The sequence below is a fragment of the Leiobunum rupestre genome, chromosome 8 (assembly GCF_980474605.1).
Source record: "Leiobunum rupestre chromosome 8, qqLeiRupe1.1.hap1, whole genome shotgun sequence".
Taxonomy (NCBI): domain Eukaryota; kingdom Metazoa; phylum Arthropoda; class Arachnida; order Opiliones; family Sclerosomatidae; genus Leiobunum; species Leiobunum rupestre.
In genome coordinates this window covers 54,753,509-54,771,953 of record NC_143391.1, presented here as the reverse complement: position 1 = coordinate 54,771,953, position 18,445 = coordinate 54,753,509, and the positions used below count along the sequence as shown (strand labels likewise).

At 39.8% G+C, this 18,445-nt stretch overlaps 2 protein-coding genes and 1 long non-coding RNA gene across 3 annotated transcripts in view; 2 read left to right on the top strand and 1 right to left on the bottom strand.

Annotated features, from left to right (window-relative positions):
• Positions 1–2,263: 2,263 nt before the first annotated feature.
• Positions 2,264–5,078, top strand: LOC149933731 (uncharacterized). The gene is made up of 3 exons (XM_090157394.1): positions 2,264–2,470; positions 3,547–4,550; positions 4,628–5,078. The coding sequence occupies exons 1-3, from the start codon at positions 2,264–2,266 to the stop codon at positions 5,076–5,078; spliced, it is 1,662 nt and encodes a 553-aa protein (XP_090013520.1).
• Positions 5,079–8,856: 3,778 nt separating this feature from the next.
• Positions 8,857–10,455, top strand: LOC149933730 (uncharacterized). The gene has a single exon (XM_090157393.1). It carries the CDS (start codon positions 8,857–8,859, stop codon positions 10,453–10,455), a length of 1,599 nt encoding a protein of 532 aa, XP_090013519.1.
• Positions 10,456–16,344: 5,889 nt separating this feature from the next.
• Positions 16,345–18,445, bottom strand: part of LOC149933709 (uncharacterized) — a 586,576-nt gene continuing 584,475 nt past the window's right edge. Inside the window, exon 3 of the long non-coding RNA XR_016473142.1 lies at positions 16,345–16,431. This is a non-coding gene — a long non-coding RNA (uncharacterized LOC149933709). The remainder of the gene's footprint in view (positions 16,432–18,445) is intronic.

Below are 18,445 nucleotides of genomic sequence, written 5' to 3'. Positions count from 1 at the left end.
TCATCATAAATTAGGGTCAAGATTTATGGTTGACGTATTGCATAACATGGGTTTCTCGTGCTCATATGACGAAGTACAACGATTTGAAAAATGTGCAGCGAAACAATCTCAAAAAGAAATATATGACTTAACTTCAAATAGTTTTTGTCAATACATGGCGGATAATGTTGACCATAACATATGCACATAAGACGGATACGGAACCTTTCACGGTATGGGTATAATTTCTACTCATACCCCTGCTATAAAGAAAACTACTGCCATTCAACGTGCAATTATTTCCGAAGATGATATACGACAGGCTGGCGGAATAAAAATCAACTATCCACCTTCTCTAAAAAAGTGGCCTTTCTTTGATAAAATATGCACCTTTGCCTGAAAATACTTTTAACCCTTCTTCAACTGATAACCGAGAAACACTGTGGAAAATATCACGTTTATTGAAAACACGTAGACCTAATTGGAGTGGATTTATGGAACTCGTCACACCAGGAACACATCCCGGAAAAGCTTCCGTTTGCTACCATCCTATGATAGATATGGAACCGACCAACGACGTGTGCATTTATTCAACGCTCTGCTTTGTGGCGAATCACGCTTCGAAGTACGATGCTGTCCCAATTTTAACCTTTGATCAACCACTTTTCCTAAAAGCAACAAGTCTAATTGAAAACGAGCCTGATGCTAGTGGTTTGAAGAAAATAGTACTTAGACTTGGAGGACTCCATACAGAAATGAGTTTTCTCGGAGCAATAGGTTACATCATGGCCGGGTCCGGATAAAAAGAAATATTTGATTTAATATATGCGAAAAATACGGTAACTCATATGCTATCCGGTGCGGCTATATCTCGGGCCGTACGAGGCCATCTATTATTAGATGGTGCTCTATGGACAGTTATAGCAAAGAAATATTTTCCCGACTTGAGCACGAATCGAGATGTCTCAGAAGCAGGTAGTATACTTAAAGGAATTTTCAGCTCAAACATCGAACCTGAAGAAGTTGACAAATCAGATTCTCTGAGAAGAATAAATGACACTATGCAAACAAATCTGAATAACGACTGTAAAGAAGACCCGACTCTTAAACTTTGGGTTCAGTACTTGGACATGATTAATATCCTGAAGTCTTTCATCAAAGCTGAAAGGACTTGCGACTGGGCTATGCATGTTAAATCTGTGGCCAATATGTTGCCTTACTTTGCTGCATCAGGACACAATTTTTACGCAAAATCTGCTCGAATCTACATTCAAAAAATGCTGGATCTCCAAATCGCATCTCCTGACGTGTTCAGCCTTTTAAGAAAGGTCTACACGTTGTAAGAAGGACGGATAAATTCTGGGCTGGTCTTTCAACTGATTTAATAATCGAACATATTCTAATGAGAGGCGTTAAGACATCTGGGGGCTTGACTAGAGGTCGTGGAATGACTGAAATACAACGAACCATTTGGTTGCTCTCTAGACCTGTATGTACCGAAATGGCAAACGCCATGGAAGAAGTCACCGGGAAACACATGCATGGTCGTGAACAGCACGCAGATATTTTTGATTCACGTCAAGAACGCGATGAAATTGACACTCAAACTCTGGAACATTATTTAGAAAAGAGTGACATCTTCGAAAATAAGAACTCCTTGAGAAACATTGCTACTGGAATTATAGCTAACGAACACGTAAATGTTCAATCAGCTTTTGAAGTTGGTTTAAGTATACTTCGTGATATGGATGTTAAGAATGTTATCGAATATACGTTCAAGAAGAAAAATCGAGCTGTCAACATGGACTCAAAGCATTCGGTAATAATTGACAACGAGAAAGTGGAAATAGAACCTTCAGTTCTATTTCAAAGGTTACTAATAACTGCTCAAGCAAACGAAGATAATCTCGCTGAATTATTCAAATTTGAACTATGCACGCATCCAGCTTCGATATTTGATGAACAAGGGCAAATGCGAGAAGCCACAAAAAGTGTGTTAGCCAATGCGTTGTGGGACTTGGTTAAGACGGACATCAGTCAAATTGATGGAGAGGTAAGCCATAAATATGTTTTAGACGGTGGATCTTTGCTCCAAAAATTGCCATGGACGAAAGGTTCTACGTATTTAGACATCATCTTGATGTATGTCGAATACGTGGAAAAAAAGTATTCGTCGTGCACCATAGTTTTCGATGGTTATGCTGCCGGTCCGTCTACTAAAGATCACGTTCATGAAAGGCGCACAAAAAAGGTTCCAGGAGTTTAAGTCTCGTTCGACTTGAATATGAAAGTAGTCGTTACAAAGGAGCAGTTTCTCAACAATGCTAATAACAAACAACAATTTATTAATATCCTCTCAAAACATCTGAAAGACGCCAGAAATAATGTTTTCAATGCAACAGCTGATGCAGACTATGACATTGTAAAGGCAGCAATTCAAGAGGCTAGCCACAATGTTACAGAGGTGATCGGTGAAGATACAGACCTCCTTGTACTTCTTTTGAAGCATACGCCAGCAGACTACAATGAAATTTATTTAAGGGGCGAACCAAAATGTAACTCAAAACGAATAAAAATATTTAACATAAAAAAATTGTAAAAGCGATTGGGCGATTTTCAAAGTGAACACATCTTATTTACGCATGCTTTTTTGGGGTGTGATACTACTTATCGTTTTTTTGGTATTGGAAAATCCATTGGATTAAAGCTCATTAAAAATAATGATACGTTTCAAGCACAAGCAAAAATTTTTCAAACTCCAAACCTAAAACAAAAGGATATCATTGAAGCTGGCGAAAAAGCACTGGTAGAACTATACAACGGTCAAGCGATCGAAAAAATTCACGATTTAAGATATCGTTTGTTTCGCGAAAAAGTTAGCAAATTTAACAAAGAAGTTAAACCAGAAGTATTACCACCAACAAGTGACTCGTTACAGAATCATAGCCTCAGGGTTTATTGGCAAGTACAAAATTGGTTAGGCCACTTATTGAATCCTCTTGAATGGGGATGGAAAAATGAGGGAAGCAAGTTGTTCCCCATTAAAATGTACCAGGCCCCTGCTCCAGATTACCTTTTGTTTGTGATACGCTGTGGATGCAAGACTGGATGCCTAAGCAATCGATGTTCTTGTAGAAAATATAATATGGAATGTACTATTGCGTGTAATGTTTGTAAAGGCTTTTGCAAGACTAATTCGGTTATTAATTGTGACGAACGACCACATAAAACCTTCACATAAAATTAGACTCGGTTAAAAATAAAATATCTTCGCTCAATTTCTACTCGTGGAAACATTTTAGATTGGGGGGTGTAGTATATAACCTTAAATATCTTAATATTGGTTGCGTTTACGAAACTTGTACTTTTTACCAATATTATAGATGAGACAGAGACCTACACGAATATGGCCGGGAAATAAAAATCGGATACATAGAACGAGAGTTATGAATTAATTAGGCGTTTTCACCCCCAAAGGGGGCAAAAAGAGGGGGATGGCAGCGAGTTAGGCCGAGAAACAATTTTTTTTTGAAATCAGGTAGCCTTCTATGCCCCATCATAACACAGAGACTCCCCACGGAGATCAATCTGGCCTTCAGTAGAGCTTACTCCAATGTCAATCACCTCAAAATAGAAGATCTTTTGTCATTCTTACAAACGGAAATCGCCAGTCGAGAGCGCGCGAAAGTTTTCGGAAAATCGGAGCCGGACCGAAAGTTCCTAAAGCCGTCGGCCGAGAGACTCAGCTTGCGCGACACTCATAGCAGTCGTAGCCAACGCCCTACCCAGAAACCGCTATCAAGTGCCGGCGCTCTAACCGTAGGAAATACGCCACGTCCCTGCCTGTTTTGCGACGCCTGTGATCATTTAAACTCTAGTTGCGACAAAATGTCCCTAGAGGATAAAAAGAATGTCCTTATCAAGAAAAGGCACTGTTTCGTATGCCTGCGCGAAGATCATCAGTCCAGAGACTTTCTTCCAAGATCCATGAACTGCAGAAAGTGCGGTCGTCGGCATCATCATCTGATCTGCGAGACGCCTCCAGATCCGGATCAGATAAATACGGATGACTCTGGCTCGACTAGCTTAAGGGTAGTGGCTAGCGCGGCTGGCGTTAAGGTTAATACTGGTACCATATTACTACAGACAGCAGTAGCGGATGCTCAGAGCTCCAAAGCTGGTAAAGCTCTTCAAGTACGTTGTCTGCTGGACACGGGAAGCCACGTGACATTTGTCAAAGAAAATATATCTCGACAGCTTGGCCTACAAACAATCAACGAAGAAACGCTCGACCTACACAGTTTCGGTTCTCCCAACGCGGTACGAACGAAGAAAAAGAAGGTACTCCTCACTCTAAGGAGTCGCCACGACCCCTATCAGAAGGTTACTTTAGAGTCATACGAGATTCCGGAGATATGCGGATCAGTATTCGCAGTTCCAAGCGCGGATCTCGCGCAACAGTTCAAGGATAGAAAGCTGGTGATGGCAGACGCTATAGGTATTGAAAATAAGCGAAGTAACTCGTCCTCTATCGATGTTCTCATTGGCGCAGATTATATAGGAGCCGTTTTGTCAGAAAATGGAAAAATAGAACGCTTCGGTCCAACACTAATTGGCTTCGAAACAATTTTCGGGTACACATTACAAGGTCCGACAGCGGTAGGTTCCCCAACCTACGGAATAAACACAGTAGCGATCATGCGAGTCTCAGCATGGGTCGTCGACCAAGAAGAAGAGGTGTCAAACCAGCTTCAGAGTCATTCGGCGTTAAAGACTCAAACGAAGACTCTACCACCGGTAACAAGATTATTGAAGACTTTGAAAAATCAACCACTTACAATGATGGGCGATATACCGTGGCGCTACCCTGGAAGTCTACCGTCTCAGAACTTGGCGACAACTATAAGGTAGTTGTAAACCGCGCTCCAGCCAGCGGCAGCTTTCAAGATTACCGCTTCACGCTCGTTCCTTTCGGCGTTACGTCATCACCATTTCTCCTCGCAGCAACAATACGTTTTCATAGCAAAAAATTCCAAACGACCAAACCAGAAGCCAGCAGAGTACTCACAGACTCGACGTACGTTGATGATGTGGTATAGGGAGCTAGCGACGAAAGGGAGGCGCATCAGTTGATCAAAGACAGTAGCGAAATAATGAACTCAGCCGGAATGCAGCTGCGAAAGTGGAAATGCAACGCACCAGACCTTCAGCGTCTCCTCGAGGGTGCCAACTTCGACAAGAACAGTGGTCCAAACACGACCTCCTTCAGCGAAGCCAAGGTACTTGGTCTTTCATGGAACAGCACTGATGACGTGCTGTTTTTCGACATAAAGCCCTACTTCAATTCGTTCAAGAGCGACGAATCTCCAAGCGAGGGGTACTGTAATATCCTCTATAAACTACCTATGTTAAATATTCAAATTTTAAAATGGAGCGTATTGCGCGCGGAAATAAAAAGAAACACGGTCTTGTAAGAACACGTGATTTGAAAATGTAAAACAAAAAGGCAGTTGGAAATAAAATATTAAACCAAAAGGATTATTCAAATTTAGCTCTTAAAAATAATATTAAGCCTAATATACAAAATACGAAATTGGCGACGGAGACTGGGCGAATCTCAACATTTTATCGTAACATACATCTCAACTGAAGATGGCTTTTCCAACTCCAAATGTATTACCGTTTACCATAGCTGAATCGAGAGAGGACGTAAGCCAACGTTGGGAAAAATGGCTAAAGCGATTCAATATCTTCCTGGATGCATTCGCCATAAACGATCCACACCGAAAGAAATCGGTGCTTCTTTACTACGCTGGACAAGAGGTCCAGGATATTCTTGAAACACTACAACTCCAAGTACCACAAGCAGCCCCGGCTCAACCAGCAGCGGGTCAACAACAAGCAGGCGCAATCCAACAACTTGACGAATATATTGTAGCAACAAATGAGCTGAATAATTATTTTCTCCCAAGACGGAATACAGTCGTGGAAGAATTCAAATTAAATCGATGAATATACAATCAGACTAAAAGCTCTCGCTGTGTCCTGCGATTTCCATGACTCTAACAAAGAAATCTTGGGGCATCTCATAAAAACGTGCTCTTCGGCATCACTTCGCCGCAGAGCATTAAGGGAGCCAGCGATAACTTTGAACGCATTTCTTACAATCGCTAAGTCCTACGAACTTGCTGAGGAACAAGCCAACCTTATTGAAACTACATCGGACTATCTACCGTCTGCAAATGCTCTTAGAAATACTATAACCCAACAACCAAGCCAAAACATTCAAATTCCAAACCAAAAACAACAACCAACTCAACGAAACTATGCTAACCATTTTCAACGAACATCCAATCAATTAACAACACGTCAAGCAACTAATCAACAAACAAATTATCCACAGCAACAGTCTCACCAACAACAACGTTACCAATCACCATTTTCATCTTTTCAAGGGGGTTATCGTCGATCTCAATTTCCTATTCCGCAACAAATACCGCGACATATACCGCGACATCCATCACCGATCATGGGCAGTAGGTTTCAATTATCGGGAACATGTTATAACTGTGGGGGCATATATCCCCATCTTCAAGGTCGACAGGGCTGTCCAGCGAGAAACGAAACATGTGCATGGTGCGGAAAATTAGGACACTTTGAAAATATGTGTCGATCGAAATCAACCAACTGTGGGATAACGTCAGCCGCAATGATTACAATGGATGAATTCCCGGAAGATCACGACGAATCTAACCCTTCCCATCAACCTGACGACGAAACTTTTTGTATTTGTACATTAACTCCATCGTGTGTATCTACAATCAACACTTCTGACCAAACAGTAACACCCAGCGTTAAAAATCGTATGATGAAAATCTTCAACATAAATGGATTCAAGGTAACCGCGCTCCAAGATTCAGGAGCGTGTATCAATATTTTGGATTTTGAAACATTTTCAAAAATGCAACCACGACCTAACCTCGAGGCTACTACGATTAAGGTATTTCCCTATGCTTCTAAAGAACCTCTATCACTCATTGGCAAATTTTCAACAACCATCAATAGTATCCATGGTATCTTCCACGTTTTACACCCCAATAAATCGGCGTACAACATTGTCGGTGCTCCAACATTAGAAAAATTGAATTTAATATCGAAAATATCTTCAATCAACGAAGCAACTCAAGACAATCACGACGATATTTACTGTCGGTATCCACACCTTTTCAAAGCAATTGGCAAACTTCGAAACTTTCAAGCACATATCCATATCAACCATTCCATGCCACCAATCCCTATACACCACCAGCGAATTCCATTCCACATGCGACCACAAGTAAAAAAAGAACTTGACTACCTACTCGAAAACGATATCATAGAACCTGCCACGGGTCCTACAACTTGGCTTTCTCCCTTGGTAATTATACCAAAGCCGAATACCCAAGATCAGATACGTATATGTGTCGATATGCGTGAACCAAACCGGGCGATACTCCGCGAACGCCATACCCCACCCAAACTTGATGACATCATTTACGCTATGACTGGAATGAGAGTGTTCAGTCGATTGGATCTAAATAAGGGATACCACCAGCTTGAACTCGATGAGGAGTCTCGTAACGTTACAACTTTTTCAACGCACATTGGTCTATTTCGCTACAAGCGTTTGAATTTTGGAGTCAACAGCGCAGCGGAGATCTTCCAAAAGGCAATCGAAAATGTTATCAGCGGAATCCCCAACTCCATTAACACCAGTGACGACATACTGGTAGGAGTTTCGGATATGAAAGATCACGATAACAAACTTGAAAGGATATTAAACCGCCTGACTGAAAATAATCTCACTGTTAACGGCGACAAATGCAAGTTTCGAAAGAATTCATTGGGTTTTTACGGATATATTTTTTCCAGTGAAGGAATTAAACCAGATCTGAAAAAAATAATGGCACTTGAATCACTACCAGCCCCTAAAAATCAACAAGAAATCAGAAGTTTCCTTGGACTTGCCAATTATTGCGCTCGTTTCATACCAAACTTTGCAACTATCACTGAGCCTCTAAGACACTTGACAAGAAAAAACTGCGACTGGATTTGGACTACACACCATGACAATTCCCTACAGCTCATAAAAAATAACTTTAAAGCCACGACGAGCTTAAATTACTTCGACCCAACAAAATTAACTACCATCCACGTCGATGCAAGTCCGTTCGGGTTAGGCGCCATGCTTACACAACTCGATTCTCTCGGACAAGTTAAAGGAAGGGTGTAATATCCTCTATAAACTCCCTATGTTAAATATTCAAAATTTTAAAATGGAGCGTATCGCGCGCGGAAATAAAAAGAAACACGGTCTTGTAAGAACACGTGATTTGAAAATGTAAAACAAAAAGGTAGTTGGGAATAAAATATTAAACCAAAAGGATTATTCAAATTTAGCTCTTAAAAATAATATTAAGCCTAATATACAAAATACGAAAGGTACTGCAATCAGTTGCCCGCATCTTCCACCCATTGGGGCTCATCCCGTCATTCACCGTCCGTGGGAAAATGTTATTCTAACAACTGTGGAAAGTAAATGGCCTCACGTGGGACAACGAATTACCCGAAGATTTATCGAAATCTTTCAACGATTGGTGTACGGAATTGACGGACTTAAATAAAATAAAAGTTCCACGCTACTACTTCGATGGAAAGACTGAAGATAATTACCCCATCCTCGAAATGCACTGTTTCACAGACGCAAGCCCACGCGCCTATGGGGCCGTGGCCTACTTTCGCTTCCCGAATATAGATGGGGAGATAACTACTAGCTTTATTACCTCAAAATCCCGGGTAGCACCAGTGAAGACCTTAACCATTCCACGTCTTAAGTTAATGGGAGCGTTGTTGGGTGCTGGACTCGTCAAACATTTGTACGATACATTAAGGACTAAACCTAGTCAAATCTTCATGTGGACAGATTCAAAAATAACACTAGGCTGGATCCAAGGTCCCGCGGATAAATGGAAGACCTTTGTTCAGAACAGAGTAAGGGAGATCCAAAACATATCCAATCCTTCCAATTGGTATCATTGTAAAGGCGTTGAAAATCCCGCCGACCTTCCAACTCGCGGACAGAAGGTACTTGACCTAGCCAACAACAAGCTTTGGTGGGAAGGCCCACCCTTCCTCAGAAATAAACTAAAATCGGAACTTCAGCCACATACAGTTGAAGACGCCGAGATGGAAAACGCCGCGGACGAGATGCGTAAAGCTACACTCGTAGTCGTGAAAGCTTCAGAAGCAGTGGCTCCTTTACCAGTCAAACTATTCAGCTCATTAAAAAGACTCTACCGAATCACGGCTCTTATAATTAGATTTGCGCACAACTCGAGGAATCCAAACAACAAGAGATCTGGCCATATGAAAGCCGAAGAGATTCGCGAAGCCGAAATCGTATGGTTAAAGGTAGCCCAACTAGAAAGTTTCCCCCTGGAAGTCAGCAATCTGAAGAACGGTAAAAAAATTGACAATCAGTCGCCTATCTTCCGACTACATCCTAAGCTGGATAAAAATGGAATCCTCTGCCTAGGAGGCAGGCTGCAGAAAAGTGAATTCTCGTACGAAGAACGCCATCCTTGGATTATCTCGCCAAACCATCATCTGTCCGAATTAATGGTACGCGCCGCCAACGATCGAGTCATTCATGGAGGTACCAATCAAACCCTCGTTGCTCTACGCGAAAGCTTTTGGTTAATCAAAGGTCGCCGAGGAATGGTTCAACGAATTGTATCGGACAATGCTAAGACTTTCAAGCGCGCAGACGTCGAGTTACGCGAACTCTGGGAGCAAGCCAACACGCCCAAGGTCACTCAATACATCGCGAACGCGCAAATTTCGTGTGTGTTTATTGCCGACAGGGCTGCCTGGTGGGGCGGTTTTTATGAACGCCTTGTCAAGTCCGTGAAAACCGCGCTTCGGAAAGTACTCGGTCGTTCGCGTCTTACCTACGAGGAACTGGAAACAACCATTATAGAGGCAGAAGCTACCATCAACTCGCGCCCCTTGACTTTCGTGTCCGAGGACACAAGCGAACCGTATCCACTGACACCCGCGCATTTCCTAGTCGGGGATCGGTTAATCGGTTTACCACCGCGTATGACCAAGCAGAATGTCAAAAGAAGAGAACTTGAACTTCAACGTAATTATCAACAGAAGCTCACAGGCGATTTCTGGAGAAGATGGAAGACAAACTACCTTCTGGCGTTACGTTCAGCCCACTTTCGAACCCCGAACATTCCTACAAAGACATTGGTTCCGCGAGATGTCGTTCTAATCGAAGAACGGATGATGCCAAGACTGGCATGGAAAACTAGAGTCGTCGACGAAGTATTCAACGGTCGCGATGGCCACGTCAGATCATGTTTAATAAGTCTTTCTAACGGCACGAAATTACGCCGCCCAATTCAAGCGTTATACCTTTTTGAAATTTAATTGTTTACCTGTATTGATTGAACTGGTTACAGTCCAATAGGGCGGAATATGTTAAATCACAAAACCCTCTTTTTTATTTTTGTACTCTTTAAATTTATTTACTTTTGGTCGCCTTTAGCTGATACATTTTGAGCCGCTACTTCATTGTCAACCGTATAATTCAAGGTCTTTTTTGACCTATTCGAACGAAATTCTTCCTCTTGCTTCCCACTCTCTTTTTGGCCTACCAGGAGGGCGAACTTTAGCCCGTTCCCTCTCCCGGAATATTTCCAAGTGTTTTAGAAGAAAATACGATTACACCATTTTTTGTAAACCTCCTTGCGAGCGTCCCTTTTGTCAAAAAACGTAGTTAGATTCTCTTCTCACCCCAACGGGTCTACAGCGCCCGAATTCTGATCACGCGAGTTTTGGACTCAACTACAATTTCGTACGTTTATAACCAAGTCGCGGCGATACTATAATTTTGTAACTCTTTTTTTACTTCAGTTAATTTTCCCCTCTTTTTGAATTAAAGTTTTGTTAAAGTTTTAAATCCGTTTTCGATCATTCAACGCGTTGTCACGACAAACGAACTGCTTAGATAGGCCTTTAGATTTTTCAGTAAACTTTTATATCCCCCCCCCCCTTTTGCGGTATTTCAAAGTCACAGAGCGTATTGATAAAATTCAAAATAGCCCGATTTCTCATATTATCGTTAATTGAAGTAAACGTCAGCGAGGTTTTTCCTTTCCTTTTTTTTGACGTTGGAAAATGACCATAATGAAGTTATTATATTTAAGAACAAGTTAATATATTTTTGATCAAAGCCAGGAATTGACCTTTCCTTAAACTTTTTAAGCGAAGATCGTTCAAAAATTTGATAATGTTTTTATTTTTTTTCTAGAGCACCTACGTTTTCAACGCACTGGCTTATTTCAAGTTCAAAGTGGCATCTAGTGAGAAAATATATGATATCGACGAGGTAATCGGCAATATAATTGATCTTATAGGTTGATATATGATTAAACATAAACTAGGACGTTGCAAAAACCGAAAACGGAATTTTCAACAAATACTTGAGCGGAGCGAGATGCAAATTCGGTGGTTAATTAGGCTTAGATTAATTAAACTCAAGTAGAGAAAGGAAAGCGAGATAAATCATTTAGTTTTTAAAGATTACTCTTTATTTCAATTCGTTTGCATTCATGAGTGGAGAAACAGTTTTAAGATGCGGGGAACGACTTGCCGGTGTGGAATCTGAGGTCGACGTCGACGTGGCCCATTGTTTAAATGTTCTTTTACGTAAAATTTCAAAATAAATTTTTAAACGTGTTGTTTTTTTTAAATAAAAATATAAATTTCAAAACTTATTTAAACGTTTTGTTTTTTTCGGTCAATAAAAATATAAATTTAAAAATTCATTTAAACGTTTTATGTTTTTCGGTCATTGTCAGCTGTTGAGTCTTTTTAGTTTTACACGAGCCTAGTATAGGCTAGAGTAAAACTCCCGTAGCCGCTACGGTCCCCGCCGCCGCCGCCGCCGTTCGCAAACACGCCGTTTTCGAACGCCACGGTAGGATTCTCATCGTCCGCAATAACGTCGTTCTCTTACGCCACGGTAGAATCCTCCTACGCTCGCGCTTTAAACCAGAGAGGGAAAGGCCGTAGAAAGCTAGCCATATGCTGCTATAGTTATACCAGCTTTTCATCCCTAAAATTCACGCGGTTTAGACAACCAACAACCTTGCAAGTCAGGCAATCGGGATTCGGTGATCTTCTGGCCTTTCCGTCTCTGGCGTTTTGGCGTTTTCGTTCGCACACGGTTTCCGCAACAGCGCTTGCCTCTCGCTTCCATTCGGGTGGGGGAGGGTAAGATATGGCGACTCTCCCACCGAGCGCTCCTATCTATTGTTGGCGACTCTTCGGAGCCCAGCCATTCTATGGAATTTGGGAACTATGCTATCACCTTCCCTGAGCCCCTAGGTGTGAAGGGAGGGGAGGGGGCGGCATGGGTTTTCGTAAGTGCATCTCTAAACGTGGTGAAATCGCTTCTGTTGGTTTTTTAACCCTTTAGCCCAACCACTCTGGGTAATTTTTGAAATTGTCACCCCTATATTTCCCACAAACATATTTCGAGCGGTTCCCATATTACCTACAAAAATATTTCGAGCGGTTTTTCTCGACCGTTTATTTTATTTGTTCATGTTTCCGTTACCGGTTATACTACTATTCGTGTGTTCGTAAAGCTTGGCTCGTGTGAAACTATTATTTGGGACTGCCGGGCCCACTTGTTTCCCCTCTCGTGGCTCCGTCAGACAGCAGTTTTCTGGCGCCGGCTCTTCTGGAGTCGTTTTTCCCCCAACACAACCGATTAACCACTCTTTCCCTTTCGACTCGTTTTCCGAAACCCCACTCCCCCCCCCCAATTCATCGCAGTGAGAGAATACCAATTTTTTTTAAAGCGCGGAACAATCACCCGTTTTTCCCTCTCGAGTCGTTTTCCGAAACGCCCCTTTTCGTTTCATCCAATAGCTTCTCTAAGACCGGACAGCCACTTTTTCTGCCAGTTTCCACAGTGAGAGCTACGCTCAATAAGATGTGGTTCTAACCTTACGCTGTTAAATAATAGTAATTAAAAACATCACGAATTATTGCGTAAGTAACGATAAGTCGACCAGTTTCGGCAGTGTTGGTGCCATCATCAAAACTAACAAAATCATATCGCGATTACAATGTTTAAATGGACTACGTTTCGGTTGGCTGAATAATACCACAATAACGTTATTTTCACATTAAAAATCTGTTCCACGCTAAACCAAAAAACGGACGTTTCAAAATTTCAATACTTTCATGTACTTGGCTGGGCGATAATTTAAGATTGGTCAAAATCTATTTCGTTGCCATTTTTTTTCCAGTGGGTGCTACGGCAGATACATTCCAATCGCATCTGTTTAAGTAGTCTTTTTATTCGGCTATTCTCTTTTTAAAATTGTGCTTAGTTTGACCGATGTAGGTTTGCTTACAGATTTAACAAGGTATTCCATAAATGCCTTGTTTGTTGTTGTCTTCTAGGTGATATTTCCCATGATTCAACTTATTTTTTATTTGGTTCTGGGGTTTAAATGCGATTTTAACACCACTTTTTAAGACAGTTTGCAATTTTATGAGATAATTTTGCAAAATAGGGAAGCGCCGAGACGGTTCTTTTAACGTTATTTTTTATAAGATTACTTTTAGGTTTTTCATACTCATTTCTTATTTCATTAAAAAGGCTTTCCACTATTTTGGAATGGAAACCAATATTTTTAAGGTTATTGATCTTATTCATAACATCACTAAAATCACTACAGATTCTAAAGGCCCTATGGATAAGGATTTTATAAACACCTATTTTCTGAGAGTAGGGGTGAACATATTTTTTATGGGGGAATAAACTGAAATTTTTCCTAAAGATACTCGTTTTGAAACTAGAGCACCGAGAAAACCAATTTTTCTATCAGATCCTTTTTATGCATTTTATTTAGGTTACTGAAAAACACGTCAACGTCTAGGGTGGTTTCGGGAAACAAGATTAAGGTTAACCATACTTACGCAATAACTCGTGATGTTTTTACTTGTTTATTGGTAATTGATAGAATAGAGGTGTCTTTAGTTAAAAAAGCGGAACATAGGCGATTTTAAACGAATATGTGTTAGAGAAGATTCTATAGAACAAAAATCAAATTATAAAGGCCACGGCTACTAGGAATAAAAGTTGGTATGCAGGAGTAGCGGAAGAGTGTTGAGTTTAGCTTTATAAGTGAATGTTTTACCTGTCGATATCAGTACACATGAGAGAGAAATAAGAAGATATGAGTTATATCGTTATGAAAATTGACGGTGCCCGGCAAACATGACACTGACTTCTTGTGCTGGGTTTTCATCTCCTGGTAGCTACACTTTAAGCCAAGTTCCCAATTGGTCGCTTTATATATAAAAGACAGGGTAGATCCTCGTTTGTGAGCCAAAGTAACTTCATTATCAGACGATTTTGTGGTTGCTACTGAAGAAAAGTGTTTTACTTATTTAATAGTATTCTCTTTTCATGGCAGGCAGCTCAATCTACTGAGGTCGAAAAAGGTCGATGTGACATGAGTAGAACGTGCAACGAAGTAAACCCTCTTTACTATTATGATATCAAATTAGTTAAATTTTATTTTGCTTCTTATTCAACGGGAAATAGTGAATTACTATTACGCTTTCTTATCTTTATCAACCAACATAAGTTGTTTTTCGCATTAAAGGCTTATTCGCTGAATTACCTCGTTTATTCCCGTATTTTAGCTTAAACTACGATCAGACTAATGTACTAATGTTTAAACCCATTTTAAGTCGCTTTGAACGGTGGTAAAAAACCCGCCATATAAATTGTTTAAGCTGAAAAGTGAAAATGTTTTTTCTAAAACTGCTTAACGTTGGTTTTCGTCATTTTATGAAATATCCTAGCAACGAAATGATTCAAACCAAAAGGGAAAGATAACTCTTCCTTAAAATGAAACATGTAACTGAGAACCATAGTGGTTGGCTCAAGGTGATGTGTATTTTATTCAAGGCTAGAAATATAAAATATTACACATGGCAATACGATATTTTTTAAATTATGTATTTTTGGCGTTTGAAAGTTTAAAAAACAATTTTTTTCTCTTTTTTTTTCTTAATATTAATCGCATTTCAAAAACCGGTGGAAGCGATGTACTTATACATTGTGTTTTATTTGTTCAGACATGCGATTTATTTCATAAACTATTAAAGTATAATATTACATTTTTATGGTGGAGTTAGTATACGGATTCTTATTGGGTCCCAAATAGAACGAAACCGGTCTATCTTAGGATTTTCTGGCATTTTTGTTTGGGGTTAATAATAATAATAATATTCAGCTAGGCTAATAACCAAGGCACCACCTTAGGCCTAAGTCATTGAGCGACTTTTAAAGCCTTTAATTCAGATGGCCAGGTTACAATGCGTAGGAGGGTGGTGGCAAGCCCTGCAAGCCAACAGCTCCCTACACTAACTATTACAGTTAGTAATATTTGAAGATCTATTTGGTCCGAGATATAAGACCTATTGGCACGAGTTATTTGTAAGTTATTTCATTCTAATTTCTTCGAATTGGTTTAGGGTTTAGCTTTTTGATCCTTTTTGATTATGAACTATTCTACCTCTTTGCGTACTTTATCACTCTTGGTTTTGCAGTCCAAAGGTGGTTTTTATTAACTTAAAACTTTTCCTAGGAACGACTTAATCATTCATTTAATACTACTTTTTAGTAAGAGGCTAGGGCCCGTTCCAGAGACATTTTCAAAAGCCTCGTGTTATGAGACCATATCTATGAGACCCGAACTCTCTTATTTTAAACGCGTTCCTGAGACAACTTTTCAAGAATTCGTAAATTCCCGATCTAGTATTTTTGGCTTTTTTTATAGGCTCCACCCCCTCCCCCCCCCCCCCCGCTATAGCCAATAGAAACGCAGGAAAATATCGGAGGGAAGCAGGTTACTTCAATCGCTCAGTTAAGCCTTAGCTTTGACTTGCTATTTATTTCTGGTAAACATTGGCAATTTTCCACTTTTGTTATTATTTACGTTTGTTTTTATATATTAATTACATTTGTTTTTCAAAAACCGCGAAATTGTTTTAAAAATAGGGAAAGCAAAGAAGGAATGCCAAGGGCAAAGAAGTCTAACCTAGGTTCAACGAAAAGGAAATAATTGTGGCTGAACTTGAAGCTAGAATGGGTTTGGTCAACATGCAGAGTTATGAGAATAGTGAAAGCCCAAGATATCATAAGGAACAGAGAAACGACTAGGTCGTGTTCCACCACTAGCCAGAACAAGTGGTGCTTTTATTGGTAAGCCAAGTGCGGGTTGTTTTCACATTACTCCTATGAGTACTCCACTGAGCGTGGTTGGTAGTGCTCCCTTTCATTTGCCTTTAAAGAGATTTTGTAAAATATTTCTAGGTAGTAGAGGTTATCAATATTTAATTGAAATTTAATTAAGCTTCCCAATTGATGGCAACACAACGGTAAAAAAATACGATTGACAATGTAAGATATTGTCAATGAAATGGATAGATTTAGAAACACTTACGAGGAGTGTACCCGAGGTGTAAATCACCGATTTTGATGAAACTCGGGGGGTATGTAGACCTTGGGGTAACATGAATTTTCACCAAGGGAAAAGTTACGCTGGGCTTCCGTTTTTCTATGGCAACCGAAAATGTTTTTGACAACTTAAAATGAAAAAATCTACATTTGAAAAAGCATGGGATTTTCTCGGTTTCACAGGGGGCTACTTGATAAATTTTACCCAAAATTTTTGAAATTTAGCATTTTAGTTGAAATTTAAATTTTTATTTTTTTTTGGGTTTTCAAAAATTTTCACCTGTGAAACCGAGAAATTCCCATGCTTTTTTAAATGTAGATTTTTTCATTTTAAGTTGTCAAAAACATTTTCGGTTGCCATAGCAAAACGGAAGCCCAGCGTAACTTTTCCCTTGGTGAAAATTCATGTTACCCCAAGGTCTACATACCCCCAGAGTTTCATCAAAATCGGTGATTTACACCTCGGGTACACTCCTCGTTAGTTTAGATATATCACTTAGTAGACAATATAGCTCGGTTACATTTTTAAATAGACGCCAGGGCTGAATACCTACTTCCATCAGATCCGCCTAGATGAGGTGGTATTGTTAACGTTCATTTTTCCTACATTTCCTGTAAAACAGATTGACATAAATTTACATACAAGTAAAATTTTGGTATAAGTGTTAACAGAAGCGATAGTAAACATCACACATAACCTCTTGCTACTAGCAGTGCCGAAACATTAGATCACGTTGATCTGTCTGTAGTTAATAATCCAGAAAGATTCAATGGGCTTTTGTAAATTATTCTACACGAAACGAAAGCTTAAAATATGCAATTTTCTCTCGAATTTTCAAGTCATTTGGACAAAACCAATAAAATTCTGGTGGCCATAAGCAACTCTATTGTTCCAGCTGAAAATGAAATAGAAAATTTTTCTTCAGTGATTTTGCCTTCATAAACGAATAATTAATCACCCTTAACTATAAGAATATTTACCAGCAGTATGTCTACTTCTTTATTGTCAGCACCCCAAATTGTTTTAATTTCCAAAGGCGCTGTCTCCATTTGCATGCTGGTTTTTCTCTTAATATCAGTTTGGCGGTAGATGGAATTTCATTTTGCTATTATTCAATGGTGGTTATCACCTTCCTGTAATTTATTACCAATAAAAGCAGTTTGGGGTCAATAAATATTTCATTTAGTATATTTTATCATTGGGTATCAGGTCAAAAGGGAGATGATAGCTACAATAAAATAAGTATTACTTATATTTTAGGAATTGAAATAAGTTTTATAATAGTGGAGGAAATGTAAAAATCAAGGTGTAATACAAAAACTAATTTGACTGTTGATGTTGTAAATGATTCGACAAACACTCAATTTGACAGATCTGGGTCGATAATAATTCGCCGTCTTTCCAAAACCACTACAGCACCTGATTTAAAAGATCTGTAATAAGATTTAATTATTATACAATTTCTCTTTTCGTTTTAATATTAAATAAAAATAGCAGTTATGAATTTCTTACCTGCGTAGGCTGTCTTTGGGGCGCCTTTCCATTCGGACCCTGGCTATTCAATAAACGCGGTTGCAGGTAAATATTTGACTAGTTGTGCCAAAAATTATTTTTGATAATCCATTCATAGTATTGGGTCAGTCACTATATATTATCGTCAGCGAGACATGTTTCGAAATTGATTGCACATTGATTTAAGGTGGGGTGGCGGAGTGGTTAGCGCTGGGTTCGATCCTGACTTGTGGCACAGGGTGAAAACTCGGAACTACTCCTTCGGCGTTGAGTTTGCAAGTTCTCTCCCCACTGGTTTAAGGGGTTTTCCCCCGAGCTCTTAAGTTTCCCCTTCCATAAAAACTAGTTGAGGT

What these genes read in the sequence shown, in the direction of transcription:
- LOC149933730 (XM_090157393.1), top strand. Translation starts at nt 8,857, where the DNA reads ATGGGAGCGTTGTTGGGTGCTGGACTCGTCAAACATTTGTACGATACA.
- LOC149933731 (XM_090157394.1), top strand. Translation starts at nt 2,264, where the DNA reads ATGAAAGTAGTCGTTACAAAGGAGCAGTTTCTCAACAATGCTAATAAC. An exon ending in GTGAAGATACAGACCTCCTT is followed by an intron (nt 2,471 to 3,546) that starts GTACTTCTTTTG and finishes ATCATAACACAG; the next exon opens with AGACTCCCCACGGAGATCAA. An exon ending in GATTATATAGGAGCCGTTTT is followed by an intron (nt 4,551 to 4,627) that starts GTCAGAAAATGG and finishes ACACATTACAAG; the next exon opens with GTCCGACAGCGGTAGGTTCC.